This window comes from Solanum stenotomum, chromosome 10 (genome assembly GCF_019186545.1).
Source record: "Solanum stenotomum isolate F172 chromosome 10, ASM1918654v1, whole genome shotgun sequence".
Lineage (NCBI taxonomy): Eukaryota > Viridiplantae > Streptophyta > Magnoliopsida > Solanales > Solanaceae > Solanum > Solanum stenotomum.
In genome coordinates this window covers 16,327,433-16,353,165 of record NC_064291.1, presented here as the reverse complement: position 1 = coordinate 16,353,165, position 25,733 = coordinate 16,327,433, and the positions used below count along the sequence as shown (strand labels likewise).

The 25,733-nt window shown below is 40.2% G+C and overlaps 1 protein-coding gene across 1 annotated transcript; it reads left to right on the top strand.

The window, feature by feature from the left end:
- Nucleotides 1-2,773: 2,773 nt before the first annotated feature.
- On the top strand, nt 2,774-3,743 carry LOC125842773 (uncharacterized). Its single transcript, XM_049522090.1, has 2 exons — nt 2,774-2,869; nt 3,483-3,743. The coding sequence occupies exons 1-2, from the start codon at nt 2,774-2,776 to the stop codon at nt 3,741-3,743; spliced, it is 357 nt and encodes a 118-aa protein (XP_049378047.1).
- Nucleotides 3,744-25,733: the final 21,990 nt, after the last annotated feature.

The window sequence follows — 25,733 nt, the reverse complement described above, 5'->3', positions numbered from 1 at the left end:
CATTAGTTTGTAATGATGCCCCATTGTCTTGGGGGCGCTGCATTCATGCATGCAGGTCTTGAAAGACGACCGAGTAGACCTCCTTATCAGCAGGATTGACTTTTATCCGGTTGGTCAGCCCCTTTCCTCCGGAGCTGCCAGAGTTGGGAGGTTTGTTACATTTTGTTGTATATATTCTCATAGGTAAGTTGGGCCCTGTCCCACCAATCTTTACTACTCTTAGAGGCTTGCAGACTAGTGTTTGGGGTTTATAGCTATGTTATGGCCATGCTGGCCTATGTTGTTGGTTTGCTGAAGCTTGTGAGTTGTTTGATGTATTGTACTGATATTTACCTGCTTTTAGTTTTGGTGTAGATATCATGGTGGCCTCGACGGCCTAATCAGGACTTCTGTGCTAGTTGGCTATTTATTTATATGATTTCCTGGGAGTACCCGTTTCCTTTATAGATTAGTTGACAGGGGCCTTGCCGGCCGAGGGCTTAATTTTAAGCCAAGATATACTTATTTGTTTTCTTGACTGTTTGTGGCTGCCATGCGCTACTAGCAAATGGTTTAGCAGGGTCAGCTCGAGCCTGAGTTCTGGCATTAGGAACCAGTTGCGCCGTTGAATCTGGGGCGTGATAAACTTGGTATCAGAGCAACGTCGTATCCTAGGGAGTATGCAAGCCATGTCTAGTAGAGTCTTGTTTATAAACGTGTTTTGCACCACATTTGATAAGCAAGAAGCTACCGGGCATGTTAGAATGACTATCCTTCTTTTGCTCACCTCGTTCTATAGAGCGGTGTCTTAAGGGTTGAGGTTGACGGCTTATAGTTGATACTTGTATGCAATAGAGATGACTGACACTAGACAGACCACAACTATCCATGGGCTAGATACAACTGCAAGTGAGGTACAGGCAGGGTACCACAGGTGGAGGTAGCCCATTGTGAGACCCAGGGGGAGACATCTTCTCAGCCCCCTATAGCTTCTCCACAGCTCCATGAGCCTCCGAGGGCTACAGGACTTCCGGATCCACCAGCAGTACCACCTCTAGTTCCTCCTATTCCATTTGATCAGGATTTCAAGAGTGCAGTATATATGTTAGCACAGTTAGTAGCTGCACAGTGCCAACCAGTTGCGCCAGATATTGCCGGAGCTTCTGAAGGGCCCGAAAGTTCGAGAGTTTGTGAATTTCTTGCTTTGAATCCACCACAGTTTACAGGGACAGATCGTAAAGAAGACCCTCACCACTTTGTTGATCAGCTTCATAGGATCTTAAGAGTCATGCATGCCTCAGTGACTGAGTCAGTTGAGTTAGCAGCATTTCGATTGCGTGATGTTGCAATATTGTGGTATGAAAGTTGGGAGAGATCTAGGGAATAAGATACATCTATACCCACTTGGGATAGCTTTACATAAGCTTTCATAGATCACTATTTGCCTCGAGAGATTGGGGATGGCCGAGAGGATCAATTTCTGAACCTCCGATAGGGTGGCATGAGTGTCCGACAGTACAGGCTGAGATTTGATTCATTGGCTAGATATGCACCAGCATTTGTTGATACGATGGATGACAGGGTGCGTAGATTTGAGGGAGGGCTTGACTCAGACTATATCGAGGCTTGTTCTACTGCTGCGCTAAATGATAATATGGATATCTCACGGATTCAGGCCTTCGCACAAGGCATAAAGGATCGCCGACATCTACAGTATACAAGTGAGAGGGTCTCGAGAGAGAGAGACAAAAGAGGGTTAGGCCCGATGGTTCGCAGGGAGATTTTCAGGGTGGTCCCAGACCCCGATATTTTATTAGGCCACCTAGACCTCCACCACAGCAGTTCCAGGGTAGTAGATTTGATCGTCAGGAACAGTCAGGCTCAAGTGAGGGTTCACGAGCATCAGGCTTGCAGCAGTAGAGGGGTTCAGGACAGGCTAGGACATCCCCGTCGCATTGCATTACTTGCGGAAGGATGCATTTCAGGAGGTGTAGACAGGGTTCCACAAGTTGTTATTCTTGTGGACAGGAGGGGCATATGTGGAGAAACTGCCCTACCATAGGTCAGGGTGGTACAGGTTAGTCGACTAGGTCAGCAGTAGGTTCCTCCTCATCAGCACAGTCTACAGGGTGTGGACCCCATATTTCAGCACGTAGGGGTAGAGGTGGAAGTAGAGAGGGAGCATCTAGTTCTGGTAGTGGACAGAACCGTACATATTCATTAACCCGCCGACAAGACTCAGAGTCATCACTAGATGTTGTGACAGGTACATTTATTGTTTCCTCCCATTGTGTTTATGCTTTGATAAATCCTAGATCTACTTTGTCTTATATTACTCCATTTATTGCAGGGAGGTTATGTACAGTAGAAGAGTAATTAGATCGACCCTTTATTATATCTACACCAGTTAGTGAGTCTACTATTGCCAGGAGTGTCTATCGAGGTTGCACGGTAGAAATTATCGACCGTCAGACCTTTGTAGACCTGGTAGAATTAGAGATTGTTGATTTTGACGTCAGTATGGGTATGGACTGGTTAGCATCTTGTTATGCTAATATTGACTGTCGAACAAAGATTGTTAGATTCCACCTTCCAGGAGAGGCAGTTCTGGAATGGAAAGGCGATACAGCAATGACAAAATGCAGAACCACCGACTCTTCAGTTTATTACGGTAGTTAATGAGTTTTTAAATGTATTTCCAGACGAACTCCCTGGTATCCCTCCAGAACAAGAAATTGATTTTGCTATCGATATGCTACCAAGTACACAACCCATATTTATCCCTCCTTATAGAATGGCGCCTGCTGAGCTAAAAGAGTTAAAGGATCAGTTGAAAGATTTGCTTGATAAAGGCTTTATCAAGCCTAGTGCTTCACCATGGGGAGCACCAGTATTATTTGTGAGAAAGAAAGATGGCTCACTGAGGATGTGTATCGATTACCGATAGTTGAATAACGCAACTATAAAGAATAAGTATCCCCTTCCGAGGATACATGACTTGTTTGATCAATTACAAGGTGCTAAGTGTTTCTTAAAGATTGATTTAAGATCAGGGTACCACCAGATACGAGTTCGGGAGAAAGACGTTCCAAAGACAGCTTTTAGAACTAGATATGGACACTTTGAGTTCTTGGTAATGTCTTTTGGATTAACTAATTCCCCAGCAGTGTTCATGGACCTGATGAATAGTATATTCAGGTAGTATCTAAACTTGTTTGTAATTTATTGATGATATTTTGGTGTATTCACGTTCAAAAGATGAGCATGAAAATCATCTGCGAGCAGTCCTTCAGGTTCTTCCAGACTAGGAACTTTGTGCAAAGTTTTGTAAGTGTGAGTTCTGGTTAGACTCTGTAGCTTTCTTAGGCCATATTGTATCAGATGCAGGCATTGCGGTTGATACACAAAAGATTGAAGCCGTAAAGACTTGGCCCAGACCCATGACTCCGACTGAGGTTCGTAGTTTCTTAGGGTTAGCTAGGTACTACCGAAGGTTTGTACAGGGATTTTCTTCAATTTCAAGCCCATTAACAAAGCTGACTCAAAAAGTAGCTAAGTTCCAGTGGACTGAGGCTTGCAAGCACAGTTTCCAGGAGCTGAAGGACAGGTTGACATCAAGACCAGTTCTTGCATTGCCAGACGGTTCAGAAGGCTATGCGGTATATTGTGATGCTTTTGGTGTTAGGTTAGGATGTGTTCTAATGCAATATGGTAAAGTTATCGCAAATGCGTCAAGGCAGTTGAGAAAACATGAGAAGAACTAGCCGACCCATGACTTAGAGTTGGCTGCAGTTGTGCATGCGTTAAAGATCTGGAGACACTATTTGTATGGCGTTCATGCTGACATCTTCACAGATCATAAAAGCCTTCAATATATATTTAGACAGAAGGAGTTAAATTTGCGACATCGTCGATGATTTGAGTTACTGAAAGACTACAACGTGGATATTTTATATCATCCAAGAAAGGCGAATGTGGTAGCCGATGCCCTCAGTTGAAAATCTATGGGTAGTTTATCCCACTTAGGTGTTGAGAAGCGGAAGCTAGTGTGATAGCTTCATTAGTTAGCTAGCTTAGGAGTCAGATTGTTAGAGGTAGACGATAGTGGGGTCACAATTCAGGACACAGCCGTATCATCTCTAGTTGTAGAAGTAAAGTCACGGCAACAAGAGGATCCTAGCTTAGAGCAACTTAGAGCCAAGGGTCAGGATCCACAGTTTTTAGCGTTTGATATAGCAAAAGATGGAGTCCTCAGATATAGCGGTCGATTTTGTGTTCCAAATGTTGCAGGGCTTCAATATTGAATTACGGAAGAGGCACATCATTCCCGTTATTCTAGTCACCCTGGTTCGACGAAGATGTGCCATGATATTAAGGAGATCTATAGGTGGCACGGGATGAAGAAGGACGTTGCTGAGTTTGTGGCACAGTGTCCTAATTGCCAACAGGTGAAAGTTGAGCACCAAAAGCCCGCTGAGCTAGTTCAGGAGATAGTCATTCCTTTGTGAAAGTGGGAAGCAATTATTATGGATTTTATTACAGGGTTACCTCGATCGCGTCGCAAGTTTGACTCTATTTGGCTAATTGTTGATAGACTAACAAAATCAGCCCACTTCTTACCAATCAGGGCTACTTTTACGGCCAAAGACTATGCAGGGCTCTATATTAGGGAGATTGTTAGGCTACACGGTGTCCCAGTATCTATTATCTCTGATAGAGGCACACAATTTACTGCCAACTTCTGGAAGTCCTTCCAGAAAGGACTTGGGACACACGTTAATCTTAGTACTGCCTTTCGACCTCAGATAGATGGCCAGGCTGAGCGCACAGTTTTGACACTCGAAGATATGTTGCGGGCGTGCACGCTAGAATTCAAGGGGAGTTGGGATGACCACTTACCTCTTATAAAGTTCCCATACAGTAATAGTTATCATTCCAGCATTGGGATGGCACCTTATTAGGCTTTGTATGGGAGAACATGTAGATTCCCCATTGGATGGTTCTAGGTAGGTGAGTCAGGGTTGATTGGACTTGACTTAGTCCAGCACACAGTGGATAAAGTTAAGCTCATTCGGGAGAGACTGCTAACAGTTTAAAGATGACAGAAGTCATACTCAGATGTGTGATGAAGGGACTTAGAGTTTTGTGTCAATGATTGGGTATTCTTAAAAGTCTCACCTATGAAAGGTGTTATGCGATTTGAAAAATAGGGAAAGCTTAGTCCAAGATTGATTGGGCCATATCGGATCCTTCGAAGGGTAGGGGAGTGGCTTATGAGTTAGAATTGCCTTGGCTAAAATCTATTCATCCAGTTTTCCATGTATCGATGCTACAAAAGTGTGTAGGAGACCCTTCTCAGGTTGTCCCAGTTGAGGGTGTTCAGATCACAAAAGAGTTGTCCTACGAGGAAACTTCAGTTGCTATATTAGATTGGCAGGTCCGTAAATTGAGGACCAAAGAGGTGGCTTCGGTTAAAGTATTGTGGAAGAATACAAATAGAGAAGAGGTGACATGGGAGGCTGAGGATGGCATGAGGTCCAAATATCCTCACTTGTTTCATACCCCAGGATGATGTCATATCAGTTTATATTAGGGCAGTAAGGTAAGATACCTATATATATATATATATATATATATACACTATTGCTAGAAATTTTACATTTTAGGTTCCTGAATAGTGACATTTACAAAGGATACACTGCCTTAATTCTAGTAACTCCTAAGGACTAAAAAGTGTGCCTTAGATTTTTCATTCGAGAACGAATGTTTCTAAGAGGGGAGGAATGTAACACCCCGACTTTTCAAAATGTCTAAATTAACTCGTATCTTCATCGAAAGACAAGAAGGGTGAGTAATAAATTAAAAATGATGTGTTATGTGATATTTTAAGTGTTCAAGTGTTGTATCTCAAGTTTTGAGCTTAGGTAAGTGGCAAAATAATAGTTGGTGAAAGTTATCGTAAATTCCTTTTTAATGATTTGTCTGAAATTTGAATCAAATATCTCGGACGTGTTCTCCCAATATATTAAGAGTTGTGGTCCTCCAAATCTTTGAAATCAAAGGTCTACAAGTCTAGTTTCCAACGGATCAAACCGTTCGTTCATACGACTTCAGAATAGAGAGATATTCACATTTTCATGGGACTGCGCAAGCAGGTACGTTAGGTGGGGCCCTAAGTCGGTGGAATGTTACATATATCTTCTCCTTCGACATTTTTCTTTATTTTTAAGCTAAAAACCAGAGAAATTAGAGAAACCCATTTCTAGGATTAAGTGAAGTATAACTTTTCTCGACTTAAGTCCTTGACAAAAGTTGTTCTACGCGTTGGGCTCATCATCGTGGTATAATTTGTTTTATCGATTGCGTATCATATCACACTTTAGTGTTGGGACAGCAGTGGTTCGAATATATCTGAAGGTTTTGAGGTGAATTACGAACCTAAGATCGAGGTAAGACCCTTCTTTCATCGACTTTAGTTTTTATAAGCAGCAAACATCAATTTGCGATGGAAATACATATCTTTTATCATATTGTCATGGTATCTTTCATTTTTGTGTGTTGATTATGGTCCTACCTTGTTGTAGTATCGAGGGAATTATGAGTTAAAGTTGTTAGGCCATGTGAATTTAGCGAAAAAAGGTATGTTAAGGCTATTCTCTTCCTATGGCATGTTTCCTTAAAGCTTAGGAGCAATGTAATTGAGTTGTTATCGTTGTTATACTTGTAGTCATTGTTGTTAATTGTTGGCTGCTCGAGTGCGTATAATCCTCTCTTATCGGGATTCTTATTTAGTAGTAGCATTCGTATGTTGGACACGAGGTAGAGACTATTTGTATAGGTTGCCTGTAAATAAATTGCTCATTTTTAGTTGTTGGATTGTTATTGTTGCCTTTGGGCTATTGTGGTTAGCTGCAGGAATGTGATCTATGCCTAGCAGGGTTATTTTCTGCCTACAGGGCTATATGGATGCCTAAAAGGGCTATGAGTTGCCTACAGGGCTATATTGATGCCTAGAAGGGCTATGAGTTGCCTACAGGGATATATATTGACGCCTAAGAAGGTTATGTGCTTCCTAGAGGGCCATGTTGTTGCCTAAGAGGGCCATGAGTTGTCTATAAGCTATGTTGATGCCTAAGAGGGCTATGTGACAGCCTGCGGGGCTAGGGGACTACCGATAAGCGTATACAGGTTGATTGGCATCTTCCGAGCTTATAGGGGCCTGAGTAGGTGGTCCTATGTGTTGTTTGTACCTGTCGAGCTTGTGGGGTCCTGGTTAGGTTGTTGTTTTAATATTTTTGATAAAATTAGATTTAGAAGCAGGTCGGTACAGTTATTTTATCCTTAATTTATTTATCAGATTATTCCAGTATATCCGGATACCTCATCATAGTCTATTGCCTTTCATACTCTGTACATTATTTTGTAGTGACACCCCATTGTCTTGGGGGCGCTGCATTCATGCATGCAGGTCTTGAAAGATGATCGAGTAGACCTCCTTATCAGCAGGATTGACTTTTATCCGGTTGGTCAGCCCCTTTTCTCCGGAGCTGCCAGAGTTGGGAGGTTTGTTATATTTTGTTGTATATATTCTCATAGGTAAGTTGGGGCCCTGACCCACCAATCTTTACCACTCTTAGAGGCTTGAAGACTAGTGTTTGGGGTTTATAGCTATGTTATGGGAATGCTGACCTATGTTGTTGGTTTACTGAAGCTTGTGAGTTGTTTGATGTATTGTATTGATATTTACCTGCTTTTAGTTTTGGTGTAGATATCATGGTGGCCTCGACGGCCTAATCAGGACTTCTGTGCTAGTTGGCTATTTATTTATATGATTTCCTGGGAGTACCCATTTCCTTTATAGATCAGTTGACAGGGGCCTTGCCGGCCGAGGGCTTAATTTTAAGCCAAGATATACTTATTTGTTTTGTTGACTGTTTGTGGCTGCCATGTGCTACTAGCAAATGGTTCAGCAGTGTCAGCTCGAGCCTGAGTGCTGGCATTAGGAGCCAATTGTGCCGTTGAGTCTGGTGCGTGGCAGTGATCTTCCCAACTATCCTTGAATTCGATCACGCAAGCTCTTAAAATGTACTCTAGGGTCTGAATGGAACGCTCTGCCTGACCATCCGTCTGTGGATGAAATGTTGTGCTAATATTTGGAAATGACTTCTAAAAATGATAGGTAAATCGAGGATCTCTATCTGAGATTATAGACAAAGGAATCCCATGCAACTTGAATATCTCAGTAATGTAAAGCTTGGCTTAGTCCTCCGCATAATCTGTAGTCCTGACAGACTAGGAATGAGAGGACTTAGTAACTCTGTCTACTATACCCCAAATAAAGTCATGTTTTCTGCGAGTACGAGGTAAACCTGTGATGAAATCCATGTTTATCACTTCCCACTACCATGTAGGAATGTTAATCTCTTGAGTCATACCTCTTGGTTTGTGATGTTTTACCTTTACCTATTGACAGTTAGGACACTTAGCCACAAAGTCTGTTATATCTCTTTTCATGCCATTCCACTAAAAGACTTCCCACATATTACGGTACATCTTAGTGGTATCTGGATGAATATAATACCTGGAGTTATGAGATTTTGTAAGAATTTGATGTCTCAACTTACCCACCTTAGGAGCACATAAAAGACCCAGGTAGCAAAGCACGCCATCTCCCCCTTGGGAGAAAACCTCAACTTTCTTCTCATGAACTGCACCATTCAATTGAAGCAATATAGGATCACTGTCTTGTTTCTCCTTAATGTCCTCTACCGATGAAGATTCTGACCCATTCTAAACTATTACACCATCATCAGATATGTTCAAAAGGTAAAATCCTAAGCGAGCAAGCCAGTGAACATCCTTTGTGAATTCCTTCCCTCCTTCCTCAACATGTCCGCCACTACCCATAGAGAGTCTACTAAGAGCATCGGCTATGACAATGACCTTACCACGATGGTAAAGCACAATCATATCAGTCCCTGAGGAATTCAAGCCATCTCTTCTGGAGAAGATTCAATTTTTTCTCAGTGAACACATATTTTAGACTATTATGGTCTAGAAACACATCAACATGAACACCATACAAGTAATGTCTCCAAATCTTTAAAGAAAATACTATTGCTATATACTCGAGGTGATGAGTTGGGTAGTTCTTGTCATGCACCATAAGCTTTATAGAAGCATAAGTTATATCCTTCCCCCGATATATCAATATACAACCTAGGCTGACTCTGAATGTATCACAATAGATTACATAACCGTATGAACTCTCTCATAGGGTTAAAATAGGAGTTGTAGTCAATCTACTTTTCAATTATGTGAAGCTCTTCTCACACACATCTGACCACTTAAATTAAACATTTTTCTGAGTTAACTTTGACAATAGAGAAGTTATGGAAGAGAATCCTTCCACGAACCTTCATATGTTTGAGAGGTGGGTCGGGCCCACTGTATCACTTCCTTTAATTTATGAGAATTCACTCGAATACCTTCGCTAGACTCTATATGACAAAGGAAAGAAACTGATTGTAACCAAAACTCACATTTGCTAAACTTAGCAAATAATTGGCGTTGTTTAAGAGTTTGCTGGACAACCCTGAAATGAGTCGCATGTTCTTCCTCATTCCTAGAGTAAATGAGGAAATCATCAATAAAGACATTAACAAACAAGTCCAAATATTGCTTGAACACCATGTTCATTAAGACTATGATAGTTGTAGGAGCATTTCTTACTCTGAATGACATAACTACAAATTCATAATGACCATACCGAGTTCTGAAGGCTATTTTGGGTATGTCACTATCTCTTACTAAGAGTTGATGATAGCCTGATATGAGGCCTATCTTTGAAAAATAACTTGCACCATGAAGTTGGTTGACCAAGTCATCAATCATAGGAATATTGTACTTTTTCTTGAATGTAACTTTGTTGAACTGACGAAAGTCAATACACATCCTGAGAGAATCATCTTTCTTTTTCGTGAACAACACTGGTGCACCCCATAGAGAAATATTGGGTCTAATGAAGCCCTTATATAGAAGGTCTTTCAACTGTTTTTTTGAATTCACAAAGCTCATCTGGTGCAATTCTGTAAGGAGGGATAATAATAGGTTGGGTATCTGTTAGAAGATCTACTCCAAATTCGATTTCCCTTTCACGAGGAATTCTGAAAAGATCGTTTTGAAACATTTCTAGAAACTCATTTACTAAAGGAACTGACATAAGAGTTCGGGTTTCAAAGCTTGAGTCCTTAACCCCCTTAACCCAAACTAGATGATAAAGATACCCTTTGAAGATCATTTATCTGGCCTTAAGGTAGGAAATGAATCGACCCATAGGCACTAAGCTACTACCCTTCTATTCTAAGACTTGCTCGATTGAAACTAAAAATAAATTATCCTAGTTCTACAATCGACTGAGGCATAACAGGAATGTAACCAATCCATGCTTAGAATGACATAAAAGTCTACCATTTATCACATTAAAAGATCTGCTGAGGTGACTTTCTGAGAGACTTTGGCAAGGAAATTTTTGTATACCCATCTAGCTATAACTGGGTCAACAACTGGAGTAGAGACTGAGAAGGGTTCGAAGAGAGTTTCTAGAGTGACACCGAAGTTCACTGCTATATATTGATTTACCAAGGAAAAGTAGCTCTTGGATCAAACAAAGCATAAACATCAAAGCGAAAGACTCGTAACCTACCACTACCCATGTAAGGAAATTCTTCCCGATCTTAACAAGCCTAGAGGCAATACAACCTGTTGTGGCGCTAAACGTCACGTATACTAGATGAAGTACCTGTTTCATGGGCGATTTCCTGGTGCTGCTGGAGTTGTAGACTGACCCCTACTATTGTTACCTCTTTGCCCCTGTTTTGAAGAAGGGCAATCCCTCAACTTGTGACCAGACTGACTACATGATGAGTCCACAAATTGGACTTATTTAGGGATTTATTTTGATGGAAATAGTGTCCTCGAATGCTTATTTTGTCTCAATACCTGATGAAAACTCTTAAATTTTAGGAATTGGAAGTTTTAGTGCAAGCACAGACACTTAGGCGCAAAAAGGAACAAAGAGGTTGAAAAGAACGAAGAAGTAGAAGCATGAGCCTCGCCAAGAACCTTTGGTGATTCGCCGAAAGGACAGACTCCACCCTTTATTCCAGAGTGCGAAGCCCTGAAGGAAGCGGATCATAAAGGAGCTGAAAGGAGCAGTCGGCGCTTCGCCGAATAGTTTCGTGAAGCCGTAGTATACTGCCCAATGGTCCAGAATGTGAAGATGTTGTTGGCAACCACTCAACAGTGATGAGACAGAATAAAGGCGAGTCGCCGAGTCATTCGGCTGACTAAACTAACCTCGCCGAACTATCCCCCTGCACTAATTTTTAATGTCTATAAATACTAAACTCTTTATTAATTACAGGTTCCGAACCATTATTATTTTTTTCAAAATAGAATAGTACGTTTTTAGATTTTTTTTCTCATGTTTGGAGAAGGTTTTGTGGGAAACATGAAGAGAGAAGGATTTCATCTTACCTATGTTTGAAGTGGGGTTTCTCCATTCTTATTCGTTTTCTTAAATCAAGGTTTAATTTTTTATACCCATTTGATTTTAGTTTCATTTTAGGTGTATTTTGTTATTTCTTGATTTGTGGCTAAAAAACCCCATTCTTGGGGTGTAATTTAGCAAATATGTGTTGATATTGTTGTTAGGTCTTGCTTGATGATAGGGTAGATGCATTTTAATGGTGATTTCACCTAGAGGTTGTGGCTTAATTTAATGGGTTGGTCGTTGAAAATACAAAACCACCCATGTTTTCAGTTTGCCCAAGAGAGAGGTCGTGAAACCAAGACCACTAGACTGATGGCCTAAGGAGTGGGTCGATGTGACGTTCAGCCCGAGAGGGTAAGCCCTAGTACCATATCCTAACACTCTGCTCGAGAGAGTGAGTGGGGGTAAGGCATAGGCTTGTATTCATGCGGAAATTGGGTGTCTGGGAGGAACCTATTTGAAATGGGATAAGTTGCCCGAGAAGGAACTTATTTCCATCTAAACCTTAGCCTAGTGACTATTATCTTGCAAATTTCCTATTGAAAGAATGTACCCAACGATTTATCTCAACTTGTATTGCGGTCACACTGCAAGAACATTTCCCCATACTTAATTTTCTTATTAATTTTTGCTACCTTTACTACTTGAGACAATACCCCCCATTTATATTTGACACTTTTGTGTCAACTCTTTTAATTTACCATGTTTTTAATCGTTAATGTGTTTAGCTACGACTAGTTAGAGCTTAATTTTATTGTTTCTATCAATTATCAAAACCACTCCCTTGGGACACGACCCCAACCTTCAGTGGGGTTACTATACTATCAACGATCATAGACACTCATATCGTAGGTTAGTGTCATTGGTCACGATAAACATCAAAATGGCACCGCTGCCGGGGAGTGGTGTTATTTGAGAAATTTTTAGATTAGTAGAATTTTTGTTCTTCATAGTTGTAGTCTACTTACCTAATTTTTAGTTTTGTTTTGAGTATTTGTGTGCTAGAACATGACATATGAGTGCAAACGGTGAGAATAGTTGCCAAGCAAGGCACTCAAGGGGTGGTGTTTTTCATCGAGACAACATCGATGATGCTAATAGTGTTTATAACTCTGCTGACATGGCTGAGATGGGTGAAATTTGCATACCACAATCTGACAAAAAAGTAATGTTTGAAGTTACCAGGGCAACACTCCAATTCATATAGACCAGGGGTTTATTTGGAGGGATAGAACATGAGGACCTACCCGAGCATGTACGAAGATTTTTGGAAGTGTGCACCCCTTTAGCATTCAACAACCTATCTCAAGAATCCATACGATTTCACTTATTTCCATTAACATTGACTGGGGGAGCTACTAAATGGTTGGCTGAGCATCCCAACAACTCCATTAAATCATGGGAGAAGCTAGTTATGGCATTTCACAAAAGATTCTTTCCCCCATCAAGAATGATGAAGTTGAGAGACGATACTTAGAATTTAAAGCAAAATGAGGGTGAACCAATTCACGAGTCATGGAGAAGGTTCAAGAGATGTTTGCGTAAGTGTTCAACACATGGACTGCCAGGTGAATTGCCGTTGCAATACTTTTACCGTAGTCTGGACTTGATTAATAAAAGGATAGCTGATCAATTGGTGCAAGGAGGAATAATGTTACATTTATATGAAATAGCCACATTTCTCCTAGATGGTATGACTAAACTGAACCAGGCATGGTATACCATAGATGATCAAGTTTCCCCATTATACTTCCGATTAACGCAAGACCGGATCGAAAAAGAAATGGAGAGGGACGAAAACATCAAGAAGATGTTATCTCCAATGGAAATTCTACAAGAACATATGAACGGGACACGTGGAGTATTTCGAGTTAATGAGGGTTCTTCTTTTGGTTACTCAAGACCAGGAGAGAATCAAGGTTGGAACTCCAGAAGATACGAGAAGAGTTTCCACCCACGCTATCAATCACGGGGTGGGAATTAGGGTTGGAATTATTATAGTGGCGATGAATTAAGGAGATATTGGCAAGATGGGGCTAAGCGGGATGATCAAGAGGATGACCATACTCATTTGAGTGAAAGACCGAAATCTAAATGGAATGCAAGTAGTCCTCGGGTAAACGACTTGTTATCGCGCATACTCGATAAAGTTGAGGGCTCTAATGATTTTCTAAAAGGGATGAAAGATGACTTTTTATCATTGAATAGTAAAATGAATTCTCATGTTGATGCCATCAAAATAATGGAAGGTAAATTGAGTCTATTATCAGCTCAATTAACGTCCAAAACACCGATGGAAGAGAGTTGGTTGTGGTTACCCGTATTGGTAAAGTGGCAATAGGAAATGTGATGGAAAATGAGCATTCTCAAAAACATGAATAGGGCCAAGGTGGGGAGGAACAAGATTTACCTATTCGACAAAACCACACTAAAGAACCACATGAGGAAGTAGATCAACAAGTTCATGTTCCAAAAGACATACACCATGTACCCAAGATACCTCCAGCATTTCCACAACGTTTGAAAAATAAGAATGAAGATGAGAAGTTCAAGAAATTATTGTTAGTACTTAAGAGCTTATCGTTTAACCTCCCTTTAGTGGAAGCATTGTTGGAAATGCCGGGATACGCCAAATTCATGAAAGAATTGGTTATAAAGAGAAGGACTTTTGACTATGAAACGATTGAGGTCCCTATAGTTGCAGTGCAATTATGACAAATGATTCAATCACTAAGAGAGAAGATCCTGGGGCATTCACAATCCCATGCACAATTGACATGCTCCAATTCGCTAAAGCTTTGTGTTATTTAGGAGGAAGCATCAACTTGATGCCCTAAGAAATATACAAGCAACTTGGTTTGGGTGATCCAAAGGCAACAACAATAAGGTTCCTTATGGTTGATCGATCAATCAAGCACCCAGTGGGTATACTCTATGACATATTAGTAAAAGTGGATCGGTTCATCTTTCCAGCTAACGTTGTGATTCTAGATTGTGAGATCGACGCTGAAATCCTCGCTATTTTGGGAAGGCCATTCTTAGCTACCGAGAGAGCATTGGGGGATGTTGAAATTGGGAAATTAAAGTTTCGTGTGAACGATAATGAGGTGACCTTCAATATATATAAATACATGAAGAAACCAAGTAATATCGATATGGTGTCTACTAAGGATGTGATAGATGAGGCAGTGTCTAGTGTAAGTCATTTAATGCGCAAAAATGAACTCCTTGAATTTATACTTGCCAATTACGATGAATCCAAAGTTCAGGGTTACAAGGAAGTGGTAGCTGCTTTATCAGGATTAGGCGCATATTCAAGGAATCCAATCAAGTTGGATATCTACCTGAAAAACAGAGAAAGTCCCCTTGCAAAGCCATCAACAGAAGAAACACCAAATTTGGAGTTAAAAGCCCTACCCTCTCATCTCAAATATGCCTTTTTAGGAGCCAATAATACTTTACCGGTAATTATCGCCACCGATCTTCTTGAAAGGGAGGTGAATTGCTCATTGAAATACTGCGGAAGTATATAAAAGATATTGGATGGATAATAGCCGATATAGTAGGAATACCTCCTGGCATCTGTACTCACAAAATTCGGCTTGACTACGGCCCATTCTCAACGAGACTGCCCTTAGGACTCTATTAAGTGAAGTCATTTAACAGCGGATAGACACAAGTTATGACAGCCCTCGTGCAATGAATGTAAACCTAGTGTGGAACATCAACGGAGATTGAACCCTCCAATGCAAGAGGTGGGAAGAAAGGAGATCATCAAGTGGCTAGATGCGGGAGTGATCAACCCTATTGCAGATAGTAAATGGGTAAGTTTGGTGTAATATGTACCAAAAAACAGGGGTATAACCGTAGTCCTAAATACAAAACAAGAACTTCTAACAACAAGACTAGTGACAGGGTGGAGAGTATGCATGGATTATCGTAAGCTTATCTCATGGACCAAGAAAGAGGGTGGTATTACTTTTTTGGATGGGTACTCCAGCTACAATCAAATCTCTATTGCACCGGAAGATCAAGAGAAGACCACTTTTACTTGCCTTTACGGAATATTCTCATTCAAAAGGATGTCATTCGGGCTATGTAATGCCCCAACAACTTTTCAACGTTGCATCCTGTCTATTTTTGCAGATATAATCAAAGACTATGGAGGTGTTCATGAACGACTTCTCAGTCGTAGGGAATACGTTCGAAGAATGCTTGACTCACTTAGGACAAGTACTCCAAAGATGCGTTGAAACAAATATGGTTCTGAATTGGGAGAAATGTTACTTTATGGTAAAAGAATGTATTGTTCCTGGGCATAAGGTGTCACAAAAGGGGTTGGAAGTTGACAAGGCAAAAATTGAGGTCATTGAGAAATTACCCCCACCGATTTCAGTAAAGGTTGTTCGCAACTTCTTGGGGCGTGCAGGATTTTACAGAAGGTTTATTAAACACTTCTCAAAGATTGCACTCCCATTATGGAAACTCTTAGAGAAGGAAGTGAAATTCCACTTTAATGATGCTTGTGTGGCTGCATTTCAGTGTTTTAAAGAGAAGCTAATATCCACTCTGATTATCATCAGCCTTAATTAGTCTGAATCTTTTGAGTTAATGTCTGATTCTAGCAGTATGGCACTAGGGGTTGTGTTGGGGAAAAAGTGCAACAAACTATTTCACCCAATCTACTACACAAGCAAGACTCTAAATAGTGCCCCGTAGAATTGTACGGTCACCGAACAAGAGTTGCTTGCAATAGTCTATGCATTTGAAAAATTCAGGGCATACTTGCTAGGCACCAAAGTAATCGTACACACTAATCATGCTACACTCCGGTACTTGGTTGCATAGAAAGATGCAAAACCACGATTGATAAGGTAGGTACTACTATTACAAGAATTTGATTTCGAGGTAAAAGATCGAAAAGGATGCAAATATCAAGTGCCTGATCATTTATCAATGTTAGAAGCAAGGGTGAATGTTGAGCATGAGGTTGACATTGATGACTATTTTCCCGATGAATGGGTGTTTGCAATATCCCTCAAACATAAGCCATGGTATGCAGATTTTGCAAATTACATTGTGTGTGGGATGATGCCGGATGAGTCTACCAACATAAAAGATTCCTGTTCGATGTTAAAAAGTACTTTTGGGACGAACCATACTTGTTTCGAGAGTGTGCTGACCATGTTATCAGAAGGTGTATTCCGATAAAATAAGCGGTACAAATTCTCCATGCTTGCCTTACATCTCTAGTGGGTGGTCACCATGGTGGTATTCGCACTGCCGCTAAAGTCCTCCAGAGTGGATACTACTGGTCTTCACTCTACTAGGATGCACATGAGTTTGCAAGGAAATGCTCTAAATGTAAGCAGCAAGTTGGAGTGTTTAAAAGACACGAATTACCCCCCCACTCCTATTTTAGAGGTCGAGCTATTTGATGTATGGGGGATCAATTTCATGGACCTATTTGTGAGATTGTTTGGAAATTAATATATCTTAGTGGCTGTAGATTATGTTTACAAATGAGTGGAAGCCATTGCAATTCAAAACAACGAAGGAAAAAGTATTGTCCGATTCCTGAAACGCTATATCTTTGAAAGATTTGGCACTCCTAGAGCAATCATTAGCAATGTGGGATCCCACTTTCGCAATAAGTGGTTCTCAATGGCACTGAGCAAGTATGGGGTGAAACACAAAGTAGCAACTCCATATCATCCCCAAAAAAGTGGCCAAGTCGAAGTATCGAATCAGGAAATCAAAAGCATATTGGAAAAGACGGTAAATATCAACAGAACTGACTGGTTTAGGAAACTTGATGATGCACTATGGGCAAATCAGACCGCTTACAAAACACCTATTGGGATGTCTCCATATCAGTTCATTTATGGTAAGGCTTGTCCTTTGCCCGTCGAGTTAGAACACAAAGCATTGTGGGCATTGAAAGCTTCAACTTTGGACTGGTCAAAAACTTCAAGGGAGAAAGTAGAGCAGGTGAATGAAATGGATGAATTGAGACTCAGATCATATGGTTGTTCTTCCATCTATAAAGAGAAGATGAAGAAATGGGATGATGCTCGAATACTTAAGTGAGACTTCAAGATAGGAGATCGGGCTTTGATATACAACTCGCGACTTAGACTTTTTCCTGAAAAACTCAAATCTAAATGGTCTGGACTATTTAGAATAACGCGAGTGTTCGTCAATTGTGCCATAGAAGTTGAAGATCAGGAAGAACCTCCATTTACAGTGATCAGTGAACGCCTGAAATTATATCTGAGTGGTTGTCAAGAGATCTCATTGGTGGAAGTGGTCTATTTGGAAGACGGCTGAAGGAGTTGATGCGTCGTGCCGCGACGTTAACGAAGGCGCTATTTGGGAGGCGTCCCGAAAAATCCTTTTTATTACTTTATCTTTATTATTATCAAGTATTTATTTCCTGGTAATAGAATGGTATGTTGTTGGTGCAGATGATCAACATTGCAGTCTGTAAAACTCAGCGGGATTTGGAGATTATTTGCGACTCACCGACCATTTTGGCGATCACGCTAAAAACCACCGTTTGGACCTTCACAATGACTGAAGATTCTATAAAACTCGTCGAGTCGAAGTCTCACTCAGTGAATCGCCAATTGGTTCGGCGATCATAAATTATGTAACCGAATGAGTGAATAACTGGACGGATTTTGCAAGCCACATGTTTAAAAGTTCTATTTCATTCATTTTCTCTCACTTCTTTGTCCTAGAAAACTCACACCCGCAGTCTAGCCTTTTATTTATTGCACTTTACAAGTATTTTAGCTATTGAGTTATGCTTAGAGTTAAATTGCATTGCTGCCTACCACTCCTCCATTAGTACCTATTCGGCATTAAAGGTTGGTAACTCGATTTGAAGACAAATATTTTTATTTGTGGTGGGGTGAGGCCCACCTATGTGTGCTACTTTTGCTCGTGTTTGCATATATTTGGGCTTTTCTATTCATAATTGTTTTTTCACTGCTTTTGTGGATGTTTGAGCTCATGGCTCTCTTTTGTTTTTAAATGCAAACGATTTTGACCCTTCCAAAAAAATTTGAATTTTTCACACATTTTTTGCCTCCCCTCGTGAGTAGAATGTGGTTGTTCTTTTGCAAAAAAAATTAGTCTCGATTTCGATCAATACTGATGACTTGAATAGTGCTCTCAATTGAACGAACATAAATGTACAGCTACGATGAGGCCAAATGAAATTGCAAAGACAATATGTGAACTCTTTGCATCTCATTGTGATTAGCCAGTTATCGAATTGATTCTCTTGTAATAACCGTTGCACACTAGCAAAAATGTGTAGTCTTGTTTGACTTCAGTGTCAAATGCCTTGTGTGATTAGCTTGCTTTGAAACTTGCATGAATAAAACTAGAATTGGCCCTGTTAGTCTGATTGATTTAGAAAGGTGTCCTCTTGAGATGATCTTATGCAACTTTAAATTGTATGAGCCAAATTTGACATATACCTCTTTTGTGGCCAACCCGTGAGCATGTGAAACTCTTTTGAACACCCTTTGAGCCTTTCCTTTCTTTTGAAGAACCTTGACGACCCACTACATACAATCCTCTTGACTTGTGGTTTAGCGAATTGCCAACTTAGGACAAAAGCCTAAATTGGGGGTGTGGTGAAAAGAAAAGGGAGAAGTCAAGAAGCGCAAGAAAAGTCCCATTTAACCCATGGTATTGCATAAAAATGGAACCCCTTCAATTCAATTCATTCCTAGAGTAAATGAGGAAATCATCAATAAAAACAATAACAAACAAGTTCAAATAGTGCTTGAACACCATGTTCATTAAAACTATGAAACTGTAGGAGCATTGGTTAGTCCAAATGACAAAACTACAAAGTCATAATGACCGTACCGAGTTCTGAAGGGTATTTTTGGTATGTCACTATCTCTGACTAAGAGCTGATGATAGCCTGATCTGATGTCTATCTTTGAAAAATGACTAGCACCTTGAAGTTGGTCGAACAAGTCATCAATCAAGGGAATAACGAACTTATTCTTGATTGTAACTCTGTTCAACTAACGATAGTCAATGCACATCCTAAGAGAACCATCCTTATTTTTCGCGAACAACACTGGTGCACCCCATAGAGAAATACTGGATCTAATGAAGCCCTTATATAGAAAGTCTTTCAACTGTTCTTTCAATTCACAAAGCTCATCTGGTGCAATTTTTTAAGGAGTAATAAAATAGGCTTGGTATCTTGAAGAAGATCTAGTCCAAAGTTGATTTCCCTTTTAGGAGGAACTCCGAAAAGATCTTTTTGAAACATTTCTGGAAACTCATTTACTACAGGAACTGACTTAAGAGTTGGGGTTTCGAAGCTTGAATCCTTAAACCAAACTAGATGATAGAGATACCCATTAGAGATCATCTATCTCGCCTTAAGGTAGGAAATGAATCAACCTATAGGAACTGAGCTACTACCCTTCTATTCTAAGACTTGCTTGTTCGGAAAATGAAAACGAATTATGGTAGTTCTACAATCGATTGAGGCATAAAAGGAATGTAACAAATCCATTCCTAGAATGACATAAAAGTCTGCCATTTCTAAAACTAAAATATCTGCTGAGGTGACTTTATGAGAGACTTTGACAGGGAAATTTTTGTGTACCCATCTAGGCATAACTGGGTCACCAACTAGAGTAGAGACTGAGAAGGGTTCTGAGAGAATTTCTGGACTGACTCTGAAGTTCACTGCTATATATTGAGTTACCAAGGAAATGGTAGCTCTTGGATCTAACAAAGCATAAACATCAAAGTGAAAGACTCGTAACCTACCACTACCCACATTAGGAAAATCTTCCTAGTCCTGGCGATCCTAGAGGGCATACAACCTGTTGTGGCGCTAATCGCCACCTATACTAAATGAAGTACCGTGCTAGGTCAGGCGACCTGCTGGTGCTATAGACTGAGACCTACTAATGTTAGCTCATTACCTTTATTTAGAAGAAGGGCAATCCCTCAACTTGTGACCAGACTGCCTACATGATGAGTCAACACATTAGGCTCATATAGGGGTTTATTTTGATAGAAATAGTGTCCTTTAATGCTTATTTTGTCTCAATATCTGAAGAAAACTCTTAAGTTTCAGGTATTTGAAGTTTTAGTGGGAGCATAGACACTTAGGCGCAAAAAGGAACAAAAAGGTTGAAAAGAACGAAGAAGCTGAAGCATGAGCACCGCCAAAAACCTTTGGCAATTCGCCGAACGGACAGACTTCGCCTTTTGTTCCAGAATGCTAAGCCCTGAAGGAAGAGGATCAAAAAAGCGATGAAAGGAGCAGTCGGCGCTTAGCCTAATAGTTCTGCGAAGCAATACTATATAGCCCAATGGTAAAGAACGTGAAGATGTTGTAGGCAAGCACTCAACGGTGATGAGACAGAAGATGGGTGAGTTACCGAATCATTCAACGGACTCGACTAACTTCGCCGAACTATCCTCCTGCACTAATTACTGTTGGATTAAATTATTAAATTCTTTAGTAATTTTACAAGTTTCGAACCTTTTTTTTTTAAGAATAGAGTAGTACGTTTTTAGATATTTTCTCTCAAGTTTGAAGAGGGTTTTGTGGGAGACTTGAAGAGAGAAGGATTTCATATTCCCCAAGTTGAAAGTGGGTCTTGTCCATTCTTCTTCCTTTGATTAAATCAAGGTTTAATTTTGTATACCCATTTGATTTTAGTATCATTTTAGGTGTATTTTGTTATTTCTTGATGTGTGGCTAAAAACTCCCTATTCTTGGGTTGTGATTTAGCAAATATGTGTTGATATTGTTGTTGGGTCATGCTTGTTGATAGGGCAGATGTATTTTAATGGTGATTTCACCTAGTGGTTGTGGTTTAATTTATTGGGTTTGTAGTTGCTAATACAAAACCACTCATGTGTTTTCGGCTTGCCCGAGAAGGAGGTCGCGAAACTAAGACCACTAGATTGATGGCCTAAAGAGTGGGTCAACATGAAGTTCAGTGCGAGAGGGTGAGCCCTAGTCCCATATCCCAACACTCAGCTCTAGAAAGAAAGTGGGCTAAGGCCTAGGCTGGTCTTGATGCGGCAAAGTGTCCGAGAGAAACTCTTTTGAAACGGGTAAGTTTTACCCAAGAGGGAACTTATTTCCATCTAAAGCTTAGCCTAGTCACTATTATCTTGCAAATTTCCTACTGAAAGTATGTACCCAACAATTTATCTCAACTTGTATTGCTGTCACACCCCAAGAGCATTTCCGCATAGTTGATTTTCTTGTTAATTTTTGCTATTTTTACTACTTGTGACAAAACACCCAATTGATATTTGACACTTTCGTGTCACCCCCTTTAATTTACAATGTTTTTGTTCGTTAATGTCTTTAGCTACGACTAGTTAGAGCATAATTTTACTTTGTACATCAATTCTCAAAACAACTCCCTTGGGACACGAACCCAACCTTTACGTGGGTTACTATACTATCGACGATCGTAGACACTCATACCGTAGGTTTGTGTCGTTGGTCACAATAAGCATTACTACACCCAAAACATCCTTCCTTGCCTGCAAGACACTGGCCTAGATGGTTCTTACCACACTTTGGACTAGTTGGATAGGTTTTGTTACCTGAAACACTCCTATGAGATTTTGAGCCAGATGCCCTATCTTTTTGATCCTGCCAAAAACTGGGGGATGGAGCACTAGCTGATAAAGGTGCTGGGGCAGAAGATTTCTGCTGAAACTGTGACCAATTTACACCACCCGATTTCTACTAAGAGTACTCATTTTTTCTTATTCTAGCCTTATCGTTGTCCTTAGCTAGTTCTCTAAGATAATATCCCTCAACCTGCTGAGCATGAGTCATTAGCATTTCCTGCGTAAGCTTTACGAGGAGGCATGATCTAAAATGCATAACGTCGAGTTAGAAAGGAGATCATATCCACGCACGATAAGATCAATAAGAAAGTGATTTTTTTCCTAATACACTTCGTAGCCTCCCCCTTATAGGTGTGGCGCGTTTCACACTCATGAAAGTGACTATACTTAATATGCTTTTTCAGACATCCTAGGATTCTATAACCTAGTGCTCTGGTACTAAGTTTGTCATTCCTCAAGGCTACCCCTTGACGTTAACACGAGACCTAGGATCAGGAGTGACAGAAAGATAACCCTGAGCTGGCATATCATAAGCTTACTAAAATATAAGAAGATATTTTGAAAAAGCTAAAAACATGAGATAAACTGAAATGACAGGGAATACCCAATCTAAGTATGAATATATGAAGTGTACTGGGAGTTCAATTAAACTGAAAGATCAAACTCAAAACTAAAGTTGAATCTAATACTACCTTCGATATATAGCCTTTAACTGACTAGAAATGCTTGGACCTGTCCCCATCTACCTCTAGTAAAATTGAAATTAAGCTAAAAGACTGTACATAAAAAAAACATGTCTATCGTCCTCGAAGAATGAGGACTCACCACTGATAATGTTGAATACGGATTGGGAACTGATCTACACGTGATGTGAATGCAAATGGCCTGAACCTACACCACGAAAAGATGTAACGCAGAGTACGCGTCAGTACTTGAAAAGTACTCAATATAAAGGATAGGATAAAGCTGAACAAATATGCATAACTGCACAAAACGTAGTTAGCAATTGTATAATCTGAACATGATGAAATAATGAAACATACTAAACATGAACTAAACTTAATGCAATGACCAACTACCTAACATGTTGAAACTGAATACTGAAATATAACTTATAACTTGGTCAAATGCACTAGAGTCTTATTGTGGGAACTACTAATACCTGACAAAAAACCACGTGAGCTAAACCCGGAGTCTGATGTATACGCCCCATCGAGGATCCAATATATTTTGCCAGGGTATAAAAGAATGACTGGCGTGATCACCAATATGATGTCAACAGAGGGGACTAATTAACCTATGGGGGCACATTGTTTAGGGACTATGAAGGTGACTGACCCTAGTCCAACTTTGTATTAAGCATACTCCCAACTAGAATGTGTACAATACAACACAACTGAAATAAACTGGATAGCTCAATATTCTAACATGCTAACTGAAAATGCAACATTAAGTACCTATAATGAAACATTTTAAAACTGGGGCATGTTTACCTATTTTTCTTACCTAGAATGTGTAGTTCATAAACTAAGAAAATCTACACAACTAGGGTTTTGAGTTTCATGCAAAGAACTAAGAAACATGGTTACGAAAAACATAATAATCTGATTAGGATTACTCTAACAACAAATAGAAACAATTATCTAAAGTTCTAAAAATTCTAGGTCTAAACAAGACATGGAGAATCAAGAATCTGACTGAATTCTAGGGACCTAGTAGATGAAAGGAACCCACTAGTTAAATTCCACATACCTGGTGATGAATTTCATGGAGAGATCTTTCGATTTCGAGGCTTGAACCGAAGAAATCTTTCTACCTTCTCGGAGAGGTTTTGCTTGAATGTTTATTCTCCTTTCGCTCTAGTTTGATCGATTTTTGGAGAATGAATTGATTAGGATAAGTTATGATTTAGTTACTAGGCTTAAACTTACCAAAACGACGTAGTTTAGGTGCCCAATGCATAGGGGAAAAGAACAAATGACCCTTGGCTTAAAAACTATTAAGGTCATCGACGGGCCTAACCGACGGTCCGTGGACTGACTAACGGCCCATCCGGTCCGTCCACTGATTGGCTATCAAAGAGGGGTGAAGAAGGCCACAATCTATGGACCTGGACCACCAATCGTTGTACACTTTTATTTTTGTATTAAGGAAACTATTGATAATATTTCAATGGGGTGAGGGCACTTGTTCAAATATTCCCCTTTTTATTGTATTTTTTATTTTTCAATTTTTAGATGATGTAGTATTTTGTTTTGTTAATATGATAGTGTTTTGATTGGTTTATCTCATTTGGTCTCTTTTTTTCTCTCCAATTTTCAATTACCGCATGAGTTTTGGAGATAGTAAAATTGTTGAATATTCATTGATAATGTAACACCCCGGAAATCTAATGATCTAAGCTAGAGCCTAACATCTAATCTAGTGTCCTAAAAAGGGTTAACGTCAAGATAATAGTTGTAAAATAACCTCCCTAACTTAGTACTATGTTTATAGTCCCTAGACATCATGGCATGACCCCCCCCCCCCAAGGACCCTTGGAGAGTCCTTGAGGAGGACCAAGGGTGCTGCGCAAAGACTGTCAAAAAATAGCATGAACCACCAGACTCAACCTACGAGTCATGGGTTGACTCACGCCCCATAGATGGGAGTCGTGCGTCAACACTTAGGTTTACCGAACTCCACCAAAACATGCTAGTCTCAGTCCCATTTGACGCCAGGACAGTACTGTCCATGGACCATACCACACCTTATAGATGTGTCGCCTCAATCTGATTAAGACGGACAGGCACCCGATGTCTAAATGGCCCGGGAGAACCAACTTACAACCTGTACTTACCATACATTTAACTATGATAACTATGAAGCTATGACAAGCTTATATGCCCTGTAGTGATAAAAGACCGACATAGACAGGCCCAAAACTTATGTACAACACTTGGCCGTGGAGGCCACAATTGTTAAGAGACAAGACACAACCAAACTTTATACATTAGTCTACAAAGCCTCTACAAGATAGACAACCTTAGTTTAGGTCGGGACAAGGCCCCGCCTTACCCTTAACTACTATACGGTAACAAAATAGATGCCAAAGACTCGATTAAGCCCCGAATCAACTTGGAGCTCACCAATAGCAGCTGAGTGTCCTGTGCTCCTACTGGGGAGGTCTACTAGCTGGAGTACCTGTGGCTGCAGCATGAAATGCAGCGTCCCCCGAGAGGGACGTCAGTACGAAGAATGTACTGAATATGTAAGGCAATAACATATGTAAACAAGAGCTCAATTGAAATCAAGTATCAATATGTAAATGCATAGATCAGATTAAAGACCACCCTTGTTGCTGTTGTGGGATCATGTACATTATATTCTTTTCTGTAATTTTCTTTACATTGCGATCTCTGTAAAGCATGTGATACAAATAACCAACTGATCAGTGGTAAAAGAGGATGACCCATGCTAGGCATTTTAACCCCTGAGATGCTGTCCTCAAATATATAAATTTGGGATCGACCCATGCTAGGCTTTCGCCCCTAGGCTGCCACCCTTA